Source organism: Oncorhynchus kisutch, linkage group LG27 (assembly GCF_002021735.2).
Source record: "Oncorhynchus kisutch isolate 150728-3 linkage group LG27, Okis_V2, whole genome shotgun sequence".
Classification (NCBI taxonomy): domain Eukaryota; kingdom Metazoa; phylum Chordata; class Actinopteri; order Salmoniformes; family Salmonidae; genus Oncorhynchus; species Oncorhynchus kisutch.
The window spans coordinates 13,701,279-13,718,630 of record NC_034200.2 but is presented as its reverse complement, the minus strand read 5'-3'; the positions used below and the strand labels follow the sequence as shown (position 1 = coordinate 13,718,630).

General features: G+C 39.9%; 1 protein-coding gene across 1 annotated transcript in view; it reads right to left on the bottom strand.

Moving 5' to 3' along the window:
* LOC109871517 (parathyroid hormone/parathyroid hormone-related peptide receptor-like) overlaps positions 1-17,352 on the bottom strand; it is a 104,473-nt gene that overhangs the window by 33,962 nt on the left and 53,159 nt on the right. The window contains exon 4 of the mRNA XM_031806396.1: positions 8,805-8,907. Within this exon, the coding sequence (XP_031662256.1) occupies positions 8,805-8,907 (103 nt within the window). The remainder of the gene's footprint in view (positions 1-8,804; positions 8,908-17,352) is intronic.

Below are 17,352 nucleotides of genomic sequence, written 5' to 3'. Positions count from 1 at the left end.
TTACCCTTGCCTGTTGATGGACTTTGTACCCGCCTGCCTGACCATTCTGCCTGCCTTGACCATGAGCCTGTACCTCCTGGACTCTGATCTGGTTTTGACCTTTTTGCCTGTCCACGACCATTCTCTTGCCTACCCCTTTGGATTAATAAACATTTGTAGGACTCCAACCATCTGCCTCCTGTGTTTGCATTTGGGTCTCGCATTGATAGTGTGCAACCTTTCAAAAAGGGGTCAGGATACAGCCACCAGGCTAAGTCGATTCTACTACTCTCTGACAGCGTCACCAGGTATACAGGTTAAGTAGTCATGTCTGATGCACCCACCGTGGTTCAATGTAATTTCATTGAAATTATGTGGGGATAAAATGATTGTTTGATGTTAAAATATTTGGGCTGATGTGATAAATAAGAAGCATTACTACCATATATGGGTACACTAATTTATAAGGGCAGGCCGAGCCGATGACCTCAATTCAAGATGGCTGCAACCTACCTTCCGGTTAGCATTGTGAAGCATAAATTAAATAAACACGTGACTAATAAAATGTGATTTTTCCATGTGCAGTGAAATGCTTACTTATGAGCTCCTAACCAACAATGCAGAGAAAAGTAACAAAAAAAATACAGAGAAAAGTAACAAGTAAAATAACAATAGCGACTATATACAGGGGGGTACAAATAGAGTCAATGTGCGGGGACACCGGTTGAGATAGGACATCTACTTTGTGCGTGACAAGTAATTTTTTCAACAAATGTTTACAGACATTATTTCACTTATAATTCACTGTATTACAACTCCAGTGGGTCACAAGTGTACATACACTAAGTTGACTGTGCCGTTAAACAGCTTTGAAAATTCCAGAAAATTATGTCATGGCTTCCGATAGGCTAATTGACATCATTTGAGTCAATTGGAGGTGTACCTGTGGATGTATTTCAAGGCCTAACTTCAAGCTCAGTCCCTCTTTGCTTGACATCATGGGAAATTCTAAAGAAATCAGCCACGACCTGGTCTGATGAAACAAAAATAGAACTGTTTGGCCATAATGACCATCGTTATGTTTGGAGGAAAAAGGGGGAGGCTTGCAAGCCGAAGAACACCATCCCAACTGTGAAGTACGAGAGTGGCAGAATCATATTGTGGGGGTGCTTTGCTGCAGGAGGGCTGGTGCACTTCACAAAATAGATAGCATCACGAGGTAGGAAAATTGTGAATATATTGAAGCAACATCTCATGACATCAGTCAGGAAGTTAAAGCTTGGTTGCAAATGGGTCTTCCAAATGGACAATGACCCCAAGCATACTTCCAAAGTTGTGGAAAAATTGCTTAAGTACAACAAAGTCAAGGTATTGGAGTGGCCATCACAAAGCGCTGACCTCAATCCTATAGAACATTTGTGGGTAGAAGTGAAAAAGAGTGTGCGAGCAAAGAGGCCTACAAACCTGACTCAGTTACACCAGCTCTGTCAGCCAAAATTCATCTAACTTATTATGGGAAGCGTGTGGAAGGCTACCTGAAATGTTTGCCCCAAGTTTTAAACAATTTAAAGGCAATGCTACCAAATACTAATTGAGTGTATGTAAACGTCTGACCCACTAGGAATGTGATGAAATAAATAAAAGCTGAAATCATTCTCTCTACTATTATTCAGACATTTCACATTCTTAAAATAAAGTGGTGATCCTAACTGACCTAAGACAGGGAATTTGTACTAAGATTAGATGTCAGGGATTGTGAAAAACTGAGTTTAAATGTATTTGGCTAAGGTGTATGTAAACTTCAGACTTCAACTGTACATGTAGGTAGAGTTAAAGTGACTATGCATAGATGACAACAGAGAGTAGCAGTGGTGTAAAGGCTATGCAAATAGTCTGGGTAACCATTTGACTAGCTGTTAAGGAGTCTAATGGCTTGGGGGATAGAAGCTGTTTTACAAGCCTCTTGGACCTAGACTTGGTGCTCCGGTACCGCTTGCCGTGCGGTAGCAGAGAGGACAGTCTATGACTAGGGTGGCTGGAGTTTTAAACAATTTTTAGGGCATTCCTCTGACACCGCCTGGTATAGAGGTCCTGGATGGCAAGAAGCTTCGCCCCAGTGATGTACTGGGCCGTTCGCACTACCCTCTAATGCCTTGTGGTTGGAGGCCGAGCAGTTGCCATACCAGCTAGTGATGCAACCAGTCAGGATGCTCTCTCTGGTGCCTGCTTTTAGTTAACACACACTGAAAGCTGGGACTTCACAGATCATGAGGATATCTTATTTGTCTGCCTGTGACCTACAGTTATTGATCAACAGCCCCCGAGAGTCAAAATAATCATATTACGCAACGTTTTCACCAAACAGCAAACATCTTACAAGGTAAGCTTCAATTTGGTCTGTGTTTGAGTTATAGCTACATGGGGGGGGGTTATCAAATGAATCCTTAGGTTGGTAGGAACAAATCTAGCCTGTTATCTGATGACGTATGACTTAATGGCAATGTCGAATGTCTACCAAGTGACTATATCTTTGCGCATAAAAAATATGCCTGCTTACGCGATGTAGATATCCATATCCCCTGTACGTCCCCCGACACCGCCACAATGTTTGAGAGAGGTTGACGATGCAGAACTTCAGTTTGTAATAGTGAACAATAACTTTTATGCACATCCTGTGCGCAAACACAGTCCAATTACCACATTCAGACACTTTGGAGAGGTTGAAAGGACACTTGAATGTAGCCTGGATACTCCATAACACCACCACAATGTTTGAGTGAGGTTGATGTGATACAAATTGTGTTTTTTACTAAACAAATTGTATTTAGGGATTTCAAATATATAAAAGCACTGGAATTATATAATTTACAGACATATGCCACTTTGGAGAGGTTTAGGGACACTTGGAAGCGTCCCGTGACCACACCTGACACCACTTACTACAACATTTGTCCATTTCTAGTTGTTAGGTCTATTAATCCCATTTTTTCTGATATTGCTCACAATGTTGTGGAAGCCATCTGATGTGTTTCCTGCTCTAGTCATCAGTAATTCAAATAAAAGAACAGAGTGTTCTTGATCTTGTGTATTCTGGCCTACGTAACTCCAAACTATCTTCTGCTAATTTCCTCATAATCTCCCAGATGTCTTCTTTCATCTCCCAGATGTCTTCTTTCCAAACATACCATGTCAGAATCATGTAATTACACAGGAATAGCACCTACTTTAGGGTATGTATATGTATGTATATTTAGAAATCTACATTTTGCCAATACATTTAAGAGGTTATTAATTAGAATTTAAGACTCCATGGATTGAGGAGGAATTTAAAAACTTTATGGTTGAAAGAGATTGGGCAAAAGAAGGTTCTAATAAGTCTGGCTGGACATCTGACTGGCTGACTGCAAATTAAGAAATGATGTGACTAGCTAGACTCAACAAAAAGAAGAAAAACTATTATGAAGCCAAGGTCAATGACACACTATACAGTATATACAAAAGTATGTGGACAACCCTTCAAATGAATGGATTCTGGTTATTTCAGCCACACCCGTATAAAATTGAGCACAGGCATGCAATCTCCATAGACAAACATTGACAGAAAAATGGCCTTACTGAAGAGCTCAATGACCTTTGAAGTGGCATCGTCATAGGATGCCACCTTTCCAACAAGTTTGTCAAAGGTCTGCCCTGCTAGAGCCCCGGTCAACTGTAAGTGATGTTATTGTGAAGTGAAAACATCTAAGAGCAACAACGGCTCAGCCTTGAATGCCACACAAGCTCACAGAACGGGTTCCTAACTGCCTCTGGAAGCAACGTCAGCATAAGAACTGTTCGTCGGGAGCTTCATGAAATTGGTATCTTTGGCCGATTACTTCATTGGCAAAATGGGAAAACCTAGGCAGGAAATGCCAATAATGAACAGTGAGCCATCCTAATTCATGCATAAAAAAACTAACAATTAAAAAAATGCATTGTAAGTTAGTGTGGGAGAGGTGGGAAAATGATTGTTATCGATCAACAATGGCAAACCTCCTGACAATGACAACTTAGATGGATAGCGACTGAGGATGGTAGCTGACTTTATAGCCACTCCTATCTGTCATATATTTAGTCTGAGCCTAGAGGAATGTCTTTGTCCTCAGGCCTGGAGGGAAGCCAAAGTCATTCCACTGCCTAAGAGTGATAAAGCAACCTTTACTGGTTCTAACAGTAGACCTATCAGCTTGCTGCCAGCTCTTAGCAAACTGTTGGAAACAATTATGTTTGACCAAATACAATACTATTTCTCTGTAACAAATTAACAATTTCAGCACACTTATATAGAAGGGCACTCAACATGTACTGCACTGACACAAATGACTGATGATTGGTTAAAATGCATTCATAATAAGAAGATTGTGGGAGCTGTACTGTTAGATTTCAGTGCAGCCTTTGATATTATTGACAATAACCTGTTCAGAAAACGTATGTATTATGGCTTTTCAACCTCAGCTCTGAATCCATGATATGGCAATCTAATAGAACTCAGAGGTTGTGTTTTAATGGAAGCCTCTCTAATGTCAAAAATGTAAACTGCGTTGTACCGCATGGCAGCTCTTTAGGCCCTCTGTTTTCTATTTTTACCAATGACCCGCCACTGGCATTAAACAAAGCATGTGTGTCCGTGTATGCTGATGATTCAACCACATATACATCAGCAACCACAGCTAATGAATTCACTGAAGCCCTTAAATAGTTGCAGTCTGTTTTGGAATGAGTGGCCAGTAATAAACTGGTCCTGAACATCTCTACAACTAAGAGCATTGTATTTGGAAAAAATAATGCCCTAAATTCTAGACCTTAGCTGAATCTGGTAATGAATGGTATGGCTGTTGAACAAGTTGAGACTAAATTACTTTTACCTTAGATCGTAAACTGTCATGGTCAAAACATAGATTCAATGGTTGTAAAGATGGGCAGAGGTCTGTCCGTAATAAAGAGATGCTCTGCTTTTTTGACACCCCACGCCACAAAGTAAATCCTGCAGGCTCTAGTTTTATCTTATTTTATTGTCCAGTCATATGGTCATGTGCTGCATGAAATACCTAGTTAAGCTGTAGCTGTCCCAGAACAGAGCGGCAAGTGTTGCTCTGCATTGTAATCAGAGGGGTAATATTAATACTATGCATGCCAGTCTCTCTTGGCTAAGAGTTGAGGAAAGACTGACTAACATCCGAACATCAAACCCACAGGACAGGTACAGGATGGCAACAACAACTGCCAAAAACGCACAATCCCTCCATCAGTGCTCAGACTGTCCGCAATAGGCTGAGAAAGGATGGACTGAGGGCTTGTAGGCCTGTTGTAAGGCAGGGCTTCACCAGACATCACCGGCAACAACGTCGTCTATGGGCACAAACCCACCGTCACAGGACCAGACAGGACTGGCAAAAAGTGCTCTTCACTGACGAGTCGCGGGTTTGTTTCACCAGGAGTGATGGTCGGATTCGTGTTTATCGTTGTTACACCGAGGCCTGTACTGTGGAGCGGGATCGATTTGGTGGTGGACGGTCCGTCATGGTCTGGGGCGGTGTGTCACAGCATCATTGGACTAAGCTTGTTGTCATTGCAGGCAATCTCAACGCTGTGCGTTTACAGGGAAGACCTCCTCCTCCCTCATGTTGTACCCTTCCTGCAGGCTCATCCTGACATGACCCTTCAGCATGACAATGCCACCAGCCATACTGCTCGTTCTGTTCGTTCCTGCAAGACAGGAATGTCAGTGCTCTGCTATGGCCAGCGAAGAGACCGGATCTCAATCCCATTGAGCAGGTCTGGGACCTGTTGGATCGGAGGGTGAGGGCTAGGGACATTCCCCCCCAAAATGTCGGGAAACTTGCAGGTGCCTTGGTGGAAGAGTGGGGTAACATCTCACAACAAGAACTGGCAAATCTGGTGCAGTCCATGGAAGGAGATGCACTGCAGTACTTAATGCAGCTGGTGGCCACACCAGATACTGACTGTTACTTTTGATTTTGACCCCCCCTTTGATCAGGGACACATTATTCCATTTCTGTTAGTCACATGTCTGTGGAACTTGTTCAGTTTATGTCTCAGTTGTTGAATCTTGTTATGTTCATACAAATATTTACACATGTTAAGTTTACTGAAAATAAACACAGTTGACAGTGAGAGGAGGTACATTTTTTGCTGAGATTAGAAACAAGTTATATTTTAGCACCTGGCTACACAGACGCTTGTTGATGCGCGCGAGCAATGTGGGTGCAATGATTGAATAGCATGTATGTGTACATTTATTTTGCAACACGAGTGGTGTGTTCAGCATATCAGAAACATTAATGTGTTGGAAATTCCAAATTGTTTGCATAGCCAACTTACACACAGCACTTACACACTTACCCCACCAGGTATGCCACCAGGGTTATTTTTACAGTCCCCAGATCCAGAACAGATTCAAGGAAACATACAGTACTATATAGAGCCATGAGTGCATGCAACTGCCTTTCATCTTATATAGCGCAAGTGAACAGCAAACCTGGTTTCAAAAACCAAATAAAGAAACACCTCACGGCACAACGCCTCTCCCCCATGTGACCTACTTGTTGTGTGTATGTATTATCACCTCTACAGGATCGGTGGGTCCCCTGCGGGAGGGTTGCGCTAACGTAGTCTAATGCGATTAACATGAGGTTGTAAGTACAAGACAATTTCCCAGGACACAGACATATCTGATATTGGCAGAAAGCTTAAATTATTGTTAATCTAACTGCACTGTCCAATTTACAGTAGCTATAACAGTGAAATAATACCATGCTATTGTTTGAGGAGATTGCACATTTATGAACTTGAAAAGTTATTAATAAACCAATTAGGCACATTTGGGCAGTCTTGATACAAACATTTTAACAGAAACGCAATGTTTCATTGGATCAGTCCAAAACTTTGCACACACACTGATGCCATCTAGTGACCAAAATCTAAACTGCACCTGGCCTTTCTCTTGCATTTTAATGATGGTACAAAAAAAACGTTTTTTCTTTCTATTATCTTTTACCAGATCTAATGTGTTATATTCTCATACATTAATTAAACATTTCCACAAACGTCAATGTGTTTCCTTTCAAATGGTATCAAGAATGTGCATATCCTTACTTCAGGTCCTGAGCTACAGGCAGTTAGATTTGGGTAAATCATTTTAGGCGAAAATTGAAAGGAAAAAAAGGGTCCGATCCTTAAGAGGTTTTTAAAGACAATTATTTAAATTTGTGATTTGCATTTCTGTCCATTTCACAAATGGACTAATTTAAAAAGAAACCGACCAAAACTGGAGGTAAGATTCTCTATGGTAATAAAATATTAGGTCGACTTAACACATACTCCATTTAAAATTTCAAATACTCTCCCAAATGACGAAGGAGGAAGCTGTTGAAGGATGAAATCTACCCTGGAATTGTACCCCCAAGCAACCTGGAAAAAATAATAACGCCTCATACGACAGTGACACGCAAGACATGTCAAGCTGCATTAGGGCTGATGGTGGTCAGAGGTGGTAAGGAGGCTCATCTTAGACAGCTCTAATGTGGCTCCAAGTGCTCTGCTTAGTGTTAGTGTCTGGGATCATTCTGATCAATACACTTTGAGGACCACAGGCATGCTTTACCCTTTCCCTTTTAAACACTGAAACCATATCGTACCGACACGTCTTTTGATGATTGATGATGATTGATGACCTTAAAAAAAAAGATGTTCTATTTCAAGTTAAGCCTGAAAGCTGTGAACATTTGCAGAATCTGTGCACATTTGGGGAATATTGTGAGAGATAATATAACTACTGGGAATCCATCAACCATTTGTATTTCTTAGTTCTACAGTACAATACAAATTTGTATTTGTATTGTATCATTTACGAGAAAGGATGTGTCTGTTTCCAACACAGAAAGAACACAAGACCACAATGAACCAGGGTTAAAGAGAAAATAATATGACTGTCTGGATATGGAATCAAAAACCTCTTTAGAATAATCAAACTGAAAAAATATATACTGACCACAGACACGGAAAATCTGGGGTCTGCCTGAAAGTGACGGTCATTCGCACAACCACAAGTAAACAAATACAGACTGGATCAGCTTCTCTCAAAAATCCCCCGACCACCCTAACCATACAGGAAGAAATAGAATAAAATGTTCAACTCTTAATTTCAAACTATAGTCCAGCCATGGTACTATACGTAATTGTCCTGAATGAATGCTCCATATTAAAGCTACAATCTGGGATTGGATCAATGCCATCAGCATTCACACTAATTTGACTAATATGATTCAAATAGTGACAAAGGAAACCATTTTCTCCACAAGATAATTCATTATCTTGTGACAGGCTCTAAAAAATAAGCTTCCATTTTCCGACGTTCTGTCAGTCAAATCATTATTCCTACAGAATGCCTGTTTTGAGTTCTGACTCGCTCAATAATCTATACATCTCAGCCTCTTAGTCGACTGTTTCCTCTGCTCTGTGTGTGATTTTTCTGCTGAGACAACACACAGTAGTAGACAAAATAATGCTTATACTTATGATATGCCCTCAGGTTTCAATGTGACATAACTACATTCATGCCTGGTTAACAGAGCAGGCAGAGCAGGCAGTGAACCAACAGAGATTTAATTTAACTGTGCAGAGAGCCACATACAGTATGTAATTTATCCAATATCAACATGACAGGACCATTTTCATGTCAATAAAAAAAGGGGTAGGCTGACACATCAGATTTAAATAACTTTTATCTGAGAAAAAGTACATTTAAAAATCGATTTAAAACTCACCACCAGGCTTGTGTTTGTTCCTGATGGCTACCTCACACTTCCGTTTGGCTTTGAACAACAGGCCGATCTGTTCCTCTTTGGTGAGCACATCATCTGCCTCTACCTGCATAAAATAGGACAATGACACTGAGTTAGTACACCGAGGAGCAACCTTTCTTCCATAAACACAATGGAAAAGTTTAATAAACATCAGATAGCAGAGCAGGAATGCTTTGTTGTGAAACCACATTTCATTTCCCATATCAATAAGCATTTTATGCTAGGTTGACAGCATTATTTAATGTGAGGTTGACCCAAAAAGTTTGTAACAAACATCAGATAGCAGAGCGGGAGGTTGTGTACACTCACACACACCACACTCATACTGTAAACAAACAACAAGACTAGCCAACAGCAGTAGGGGGTAGACTTGTAGCATGTGTAATGTGTACATAGATGCAATACAACCTGATTATCAAAACCCCATCCCTCATTGTCCCAGTCTAACAGTTTCCTAAAGCACAAAAAAAGCTTTTTCTTTCACAGTACAATTAAGATGAACCAAATAAGAGGCATTTGGCCAACTGTGAGTCACGGTGGTTTAGGTAAACGTATAGTCAGTTACATATTTTTTTATTCCTGTCTTAACTGCCCATGAAGGCAAGGGGTTATCAAAGACCTTGCGGTTTCTGTTTCTTGTCTAAACAGTATCAGTTTCGCTCTTTGTTTATAGTCCCAGCTGGTACTCCTGTGATTTTAGTCACTCTGTGGCTGGTGTACCATTTAAGCACTAATCAGATATGACTTTTTCCTCTTACACCTCACAACATTTGCTCAACTTTCAAACTGTGCTGGAGACAGAGCCATAATATCCCAGGTGGGGTTTCCCATTCAATGAAATGTCTGCACTTTAAAGATTACTACACTGACTACCCATACATCCAACCCTTACACACAAACACACACAAAGGCATTTCAATTATACTGTATACTATTTATTCTACTACGAGACCAATTCACTACCCACTATATATATACAGTCAAATTAGATCATTATTTTGTAAATACAGTCCATTATTACATCATACTACCTCTATTACTTGCTATTTTATTCTTATCAATAGCTAGGTTTCCATCCAATTTGCGACAGATTTTCATGCAAATACTCTCGAATCCGGATAAAGAAAATATGCACGTTTTCCCACCAGTGGTGTGTTTCCACCAAATTGACTTTTTGCTAATAACAATCAGTGTGTGATGAAATGTAATTGAAAAATGTTATTTTTCACTCAAGTTTTCATGTACCGAACAAAAATCAAGTTCAATATGTTTCCATCGCACCATCCACAGATAGTATTGTCACAAAAACGGTTGCGTTAAGTGAATGTGCCTACTCTGGTCTTGACACGTGCTCTCTAGCTAACAGCTCGCAGATACAGTGCTGGTAGACTGCTGGTATAGTATACATAATGAGATTATGATGGATAATAGCGAGAACATTTTTATTTGTCAAATGGCTGTCAAGCATCGATCATCATGTCGATATCTTTTTAGAAAGGGGCATCAAGATCACAGTGCACTTTCACCACCCTGTGAAGTTCATCATAACTTATATCATCTGTAGCCTAATAAACTGCATAGTTTCCAGAGTCGTACTGGGGAGGCCCACACACCATATCGTGTTACTCCAAGTTTACTTTGATATGATGGTGATTATATCAATATTTGCGCATAAATGCGTTTCCGCCGCCATTTCTCACATAATTAATTTTAGACACAAAAAGATCCCACCATCGGCAATTATAAAATTGTACCAAACCTTCCTGTTTCCATCACACCTGTCGTAAAAAAACAAACATGTTTTATACGGTATGACTTTACTCGCAGAAAAACTGTGCATGGAAATGTGGCTATTGATATTGATCAATGTACTACATTGTTGAGGGAGCTAGCGCATAAGTATTTCACGGCACCTTTTACACCTGCTGTAAAATGTGTGTGTGATGAATAATTTGATTTAATAGGTGGCTTTGGCAGAACGCTGAGTGCTGGGATCGGAACGCATCGGCAACACATATTGTTCTATTGATTTTGACAAGTGTCATCTTTGGCATTCGTGACAATACATTTCATATGCTTGCTTCCCAGCAGGCATCTTTCCAACTGTTTGAAAAAGTATGGTTGAAAATCCCATATAATTTAAACGAGTGGCACATAACGCACACAACTACATTCCTTATCAATGTATATATTTTTACTGTAAGTGCAGGAAGAACAGTCTAACTGAGCCAAAGTGTTGTGATAATGTCAAAAGGTTTAAAAAAAAAGGTTGACCCTAGAATCTAGACCAAAATGTCTCTCTAAACACATTTCCACCCACATTCTTTATGCTAGTCATACGAGCCATCCAATCGTATGCGAGTTCTAAACATATTTTGATGCGAGTCATACAATTTTATAAATGCCGACAAATAATGTGGCATCAGAATCTGTTGCCAATTGGATGGAAACCTAACTACTGTGACTAAAGAAGTGATAAAAGTGATAAAACCCTCATCCCTCAGACAGTGTCAGAATCTCAGCATGTGGTACTGTATGTCAGTGTAGGGACCTTCAGATACGAATATATACCCCATAAAAGCTGGCATGCTCCAATGTGCCACCAAGTTGACCCAAAGGAGACATTTGACTTAATGTAGGCCTACTCCCAGGAAAAAGTGAACTTGAGTCTTAGTTTTTTAAATGAATAATAGGTATCAGAGTACAGTCTATAATGCCTACTCCAGTTGTCTGTACAGTATATATAAACAACATATTGTGACTTCAATCTACCTTAAATCATTAGGGAAATAAGATGTGAGTTTTGTCTCTGAAGCCATGTGATTCAGGAGATATAATGTTACATGGCAAATACCAGGCCCTCTGCACTGCAACACTTGAAACCCTAATGCTTGATCCATCAATATTTTCACTAGTTTAAGGCTTGAAATAAGGATGTCCATTTTGAGAGCTGAATGGGGTTATAGAGGAAAGAAGACATTTATGGCCTAAGACGGTAAACAACCACAGATGGAACAACATTTCACCACACAGCGACAAGGATAGATACAACCTGTTTACTGTACTGGCTATGCCAATATAGAATATTCCACAGGTCTATTCCAAAGAAGCGAAGATCTTTTTCACATCTAATTCACTGCTGACTTATGTTGCTTTATGCAAGGGTAATGCCAGTGACAGGCCAGAAAAACAACTAAACTGAGCTTGCTGACGTCAGCCCTTGAAAAGACTGGTGTCTTCATCATCTTCGTTCCAAATCTAAAGATGGCATATTCAGAAAATAATTAAGTTTGACATTAAGTAGCCATCTGAGGTCTTTAAAGAAACTATGCACAAGGAAGTTGAAGAACAAAGATCTTAAACATAACTGTATAGACCATTTTTACTTTGCAATTTGATTCTGCAGGTAAGAGAGAGGGCAGTGTTTAACCTTAGTTTCATGCAATGTGTTTTTAAGGCTTCCTGGAAGAAAACAGCTTTTTAATCTAAATATATATATATTTTTAAATCTAAGTCTGCCCCTGAACTACAAATGACAGTTTGATAAATACCTTCAAGCCAGGAATTGACAGGGATTTGTCACCTTTAAAATGTTGTCTCTATATAATGGATAAATAAAGCTATATTCTACTGTAAACCTTGACCTTTCTGGTATGGCTTAGTTTTGTGACCCTGTTGCATGGAAGAGTAATTGGGGTTACATATGGGGCTGTGTGTTAAGACAGAAATAGGTCAAAGAGAATGAGGCCCCCCCAGGTATAATGGAATTGCCCGCAGACTCCAGACAATATCTTACAAGACAGCGCAGCCGACTTGGTAAAGAAGAAATAATGCCTCTTTATAATGTCAAGATATCATGACATATCATAAGCCTGTGCCTTACGATAGTTTTCAAAAACTGTTCCTTCTCCACTGGCCAGGCTCCAAACCACCAAAACAAACATAAGTCTTACAGGGAGAAGTTTTGCACATTCTTATTTATCTGAATTTAATATTAAAAAAATACAGTATTCTTTTTGTTAAATATTTTTGACAGAGTGCCAAAAAGAAAATGAGGAAAGTACACACCATATAAATAATGAGTTTTCATCATTGGTCCTCTAAATACAAACACTACTTGAATGAACAGACTCAAGAAAATGAATTAAATAAAATCTATTTTCAAGGAACTGTGCAGACAAATATTGAGTTTGCTGCATATAGACTGAAGGGACAAGACCATTGAAACAATCAGTGTCGTACCACTATGGCTATTGCCTGTTGACGAATATACAGTACAATTGGATCCACAAGTTTATAGACTAAATAAAATTGCATCCATTTACTGCTCACTCAAAGTTGTCGTCAATTCTGTTTGAGTAACATTAGAGAATAGATTTGGTTTCTGTTGAAATACTGCAGAAAATATTGATTATTTTTGTTTTGTTGCAAATGCACATATACAGTGTATTCGGAAAGTATTCAGACCCCTTTACTTTTTCCACAATTTGTTACGTTACAGCCCTGTTCTAAAATGTATTAAATCGTTTCCCCCCCTCAATCTACACACAATACCCAATAATGACAAAGCAAAAACAGTTTAGAATTTTTTTGCAAATATATAAAAAAAAAAAATGGAAATATCAAATTTACATACAAGAAATCAGACCTCTTGCTATGAGACTCAAAATTGAGCTCAGGTGCATCCTGTTGAGATGTTTCTACAACTTGGAGTCCAACTGTGGTAAATAAAATTGAATGGACATGATTTGGAAAGGCACACACCTGTCTATATAAGGTCCCACAGTTAGTGCATATCAAAGCAAAAACCAAGCCATGTGGTCGAAGTAATTGTCTGTAGAGCCCCGCGACAGGATTGTGTCGAGGCACAGATTTGGGGAAGGGTACTAAATAAATGTCTGCAGCATTGAAGGTCCCCAAGAACAAAATGGCCTCCATACTTAAATGGAAGAAGTTTGGAACCACCAAGTCTCTTTCTGGAGCTGGCTGCCAGTCCAAATTGAGCAATCGGGGGAGAAGGGCCTTGGACAGGGAGGTGACCAAAAACCCGATGATGACTCTGACAGAGCTCCAGAGTTCCTCTGTGGAGATGAGAGAACCTCCCAGAAGGATAACCATCTCTGCAGCACTCCACCAATCAGGCCTTTATGGTAGAGTGGACAGACAGAAGCCACTCCTCAGTAAAAGGCACATGACAGCCCACTTGGAGTTTGCCAAAAGGCACCTTAAAGGACTCTCAGACCATGAGAAACAAGATTCTCTGGTCTGATGAAACCAAGATTGAACTCATTGGCCAGAATGCCAAGCATCACGTCTGAAGGAAACCTGGCACCATCCCTAAGGGGAAACATGGTGGTGGCAATACCATGCTGCAGGGATGTTTTACAGCTGCAGGGACTGGGAGACTAGTCAGGTTTGAGAGAAAGATGAACTGAGCAATGTACAGAGAGATCCTTGATGAAAACTGGCTCCAGAGCGCTCAGGAATTCAGACTGGGGTTAAGGTTCACCTTCCAACATGACAATGACCCTAAGCACACAGCCAAGACAACGCAGGAGTGGCGTCGGTACAAGTCCCTGAATGTCCTTGAGTGGCCCAGCCAGAGCCCGGACTTGAACCTGATCAAACATCTCTGGAGAGACCTAAAAATAACTGTGCAGTGAGATTCCCCATGCTACCTGACAGAGCTTGAGAGGATCTGCAGGGAAGAATACAGGTGTGCCAAGCATGTAGCATCATACCCAAGAAGACTCCAGGCTGAAATGTCTGCCAAAGATGATTCAACAAAGTACAGAGTAAAGGGTCTGAATACTTATGTAAATGTGATAATTCCTGTTTTTGCTTTGGTCATTCATTTAATCCATTTCAGAATAAGTCTAACGTAACAAAATGGGGAAAAAGTCAAGGGGTCTGAGTGATGACAAGATTGCAAAAAGAATGAGCTGAGCCCACTACATTACCCATAGTCTTGATTATAGACATGTAGTCTTCTACAATTGCAGAAAGCATTTTCTGAAATCGTTCCCTCTGTATATTTATGACTAAAATGCTGAAAGTGGAAGTGAACTGAACAACAATGACTGTATGTGTTCCAAGATGATTAAATAAACATGTATCAATTATATACATAAAAACAACAGACAAGTCGTTACTGAAATCATGTTTTCCACAAATAAAAAAAGCAGGAAATTCTGAACACTTACAGTTGAAGTCTGAAGTTTACATACACCTTAGTCAAATGGATTTAAACTCAGTTTTTCACAATTCATGACATTTAATCCTAGTAGAAAATCCCTGTCTTAAATCAGTTAGGATCACCACTTTATTTTAAGAATGTGAAATGTCAGAATAATAGTAGAGAGAAGAATTTATTTCAGCTTTTATTGTTTATCACATTCCCAGTGGGGAATGTACTCAATTAGTATTTGGTAGCATTGCCTTTAAATTGTTTAACTTGGGTCAAACTTTTCGGGTAGCCTTCCACAAGCTTCCCACATTAAGTTGGGGGGATTTTGGCCCATTCCTCCTGACAGAGCTAGTGTAACTGAGTCAGGTTTGTAGGCCTCCTTGATCGCACACACTTTTTTAGTTCTACCCACAAATGTTCTATGGGATTGAGGTCAGGGCTTTGTGATGGTCACTCCAATATCTTGACTTTGTTGTACTTAAGCAATTTTGCCACAACTTTGGAAGTATGCTTAGTGTCATTGTCCATTTGGAAGACCCATTTGCCAAGACCCATTCAAGATATCCACATAATTTTCCATCCTCATGACACCATCTATTTTGTTTAGTTCACCAGTCCCTCATGCAGCAAAGCACACCCACAACATGATGCTGCTACCCCCATGCTTCACAGTTGGGATGGTGTTCTTTGGCTTGCAAGCCTCCCGCTTTTCCTCCAAACATAACAATGGTCATTCTCTAGGACAGAACGCGTCTCTTTCCTGAGCGGTATGATGGCTGCGCGGTCGCATATACTTGCGTACTATTGTTTGTACAGATCAACGTGGTACCTTCAGGTGTTTGGAAATTGCTCTCAAGGATGAACCAGACTTGTGGAGGTCTACAAAGTTTTTGTTGACATCTTGGCTGATTTCTTTTGATTTTCCCATGATGTCAAGCAAAGAGGCACTGAGTTTAAAGGTAGGCCTTGAAATACATCCACAGGTACACCTCCAATTGACTCAGATTTCAATTAGCCTATCAGAAGCCATGACATAATTTTCTGGAATTTTCCAAGCAGTTTAAAGGCACAGTCAACTTAGTGCATATAAACTTCTGACCCACTGGAATTGTGATACAGTGAATTATAAGTGAAATAATCTGTCTGTAAACAATTGTTGGTAAAATGACTTGTGTCATGCATAAAGTAGACGTCCCAACCGACTTGCCAAAACTATAGTTTGTTAACAATAAATTTGTGGAGTGGTTTATTTATTTATTTTATTTAGCCTTTATTTAACCAGGTAGGCAAGTTGAGAACAAGTTCTCATTTACAATTGCGACCTGGCCAAGCTAAAGCAAAGCAGTTCGACACATATAACAACACAGAGTTACACATGGAGTAAAACAAACATATAGTCAATAATACAGTAGAATCAAGTCTATATACAATGTGAGCAAATGAGGTGAGATAAGGGAGGTAAAGGCAAAAAAAAGGCCATGGTGGCAAAGTAAATACAATATAGCAAGTAAAACACTGGAATGGTAAATTTGCAGTGGAAGAATGTGCAAAGTAGAAATAAAATTAATGGGGTGCAAAGGAGCAAAATAAATAAATTAATAAATTAAAATAAAAACAGTAGAGAAGGAGGTAGTTGTTTGGGCTAAATTATAGGTGTGCTATGTACAGGTGCAGTAATCTGTGAGCTGCTCTGACAGCTGGTGCTTAAAGCTAGTGAGGGAGATAAGTGTTTCCAGTTTCAGAGATTTTTGTAGTTTGTTCCAGTCATTGGCAGCAGTGAACTGGAAGGAGAGGTGGCCAAAGAAAGAATTGGTTTTGGGGGTGACCAGAGAGACATACCTGCTGGAGTGCGTGCTACAGGTGGGTGATGCTATGGTGACCAGCGAGCTGAGATAAGGGGGGGACTTTACCTAGCAAGGTCTTGTAGATGACATGGAGCCAGTGGGTTTGGCGACGAGTATGAAGTGAGGGCCAGCCAACGAGAGCGTACAGGTCGCAATGGTGGGTAGTATATGGGGCTTTGGTGACAAAACGGATGGCACTGTGATAGACTGCATCCAATTTGTTGAGTAGGGTATTGGAGGCTATTTGAAAAACGAGTTTTAAATTAACAAACTAAGTGTATGTAAACTTCCGATTTCAACTGTATGTATGTGGAAGGACATGCATTTAGTACATTAACCTTAACCTGGGATTGTTAAGATTAAGAAAGTTGAATGTGAGATACAATAGCCTACTGCAGAAAAATATGCCACAAGCTGTGTTTTTCAAAAGATTATGATGTATATTTTGGGCCATTTGTGGGGGTTGAGGTGTTCAAAT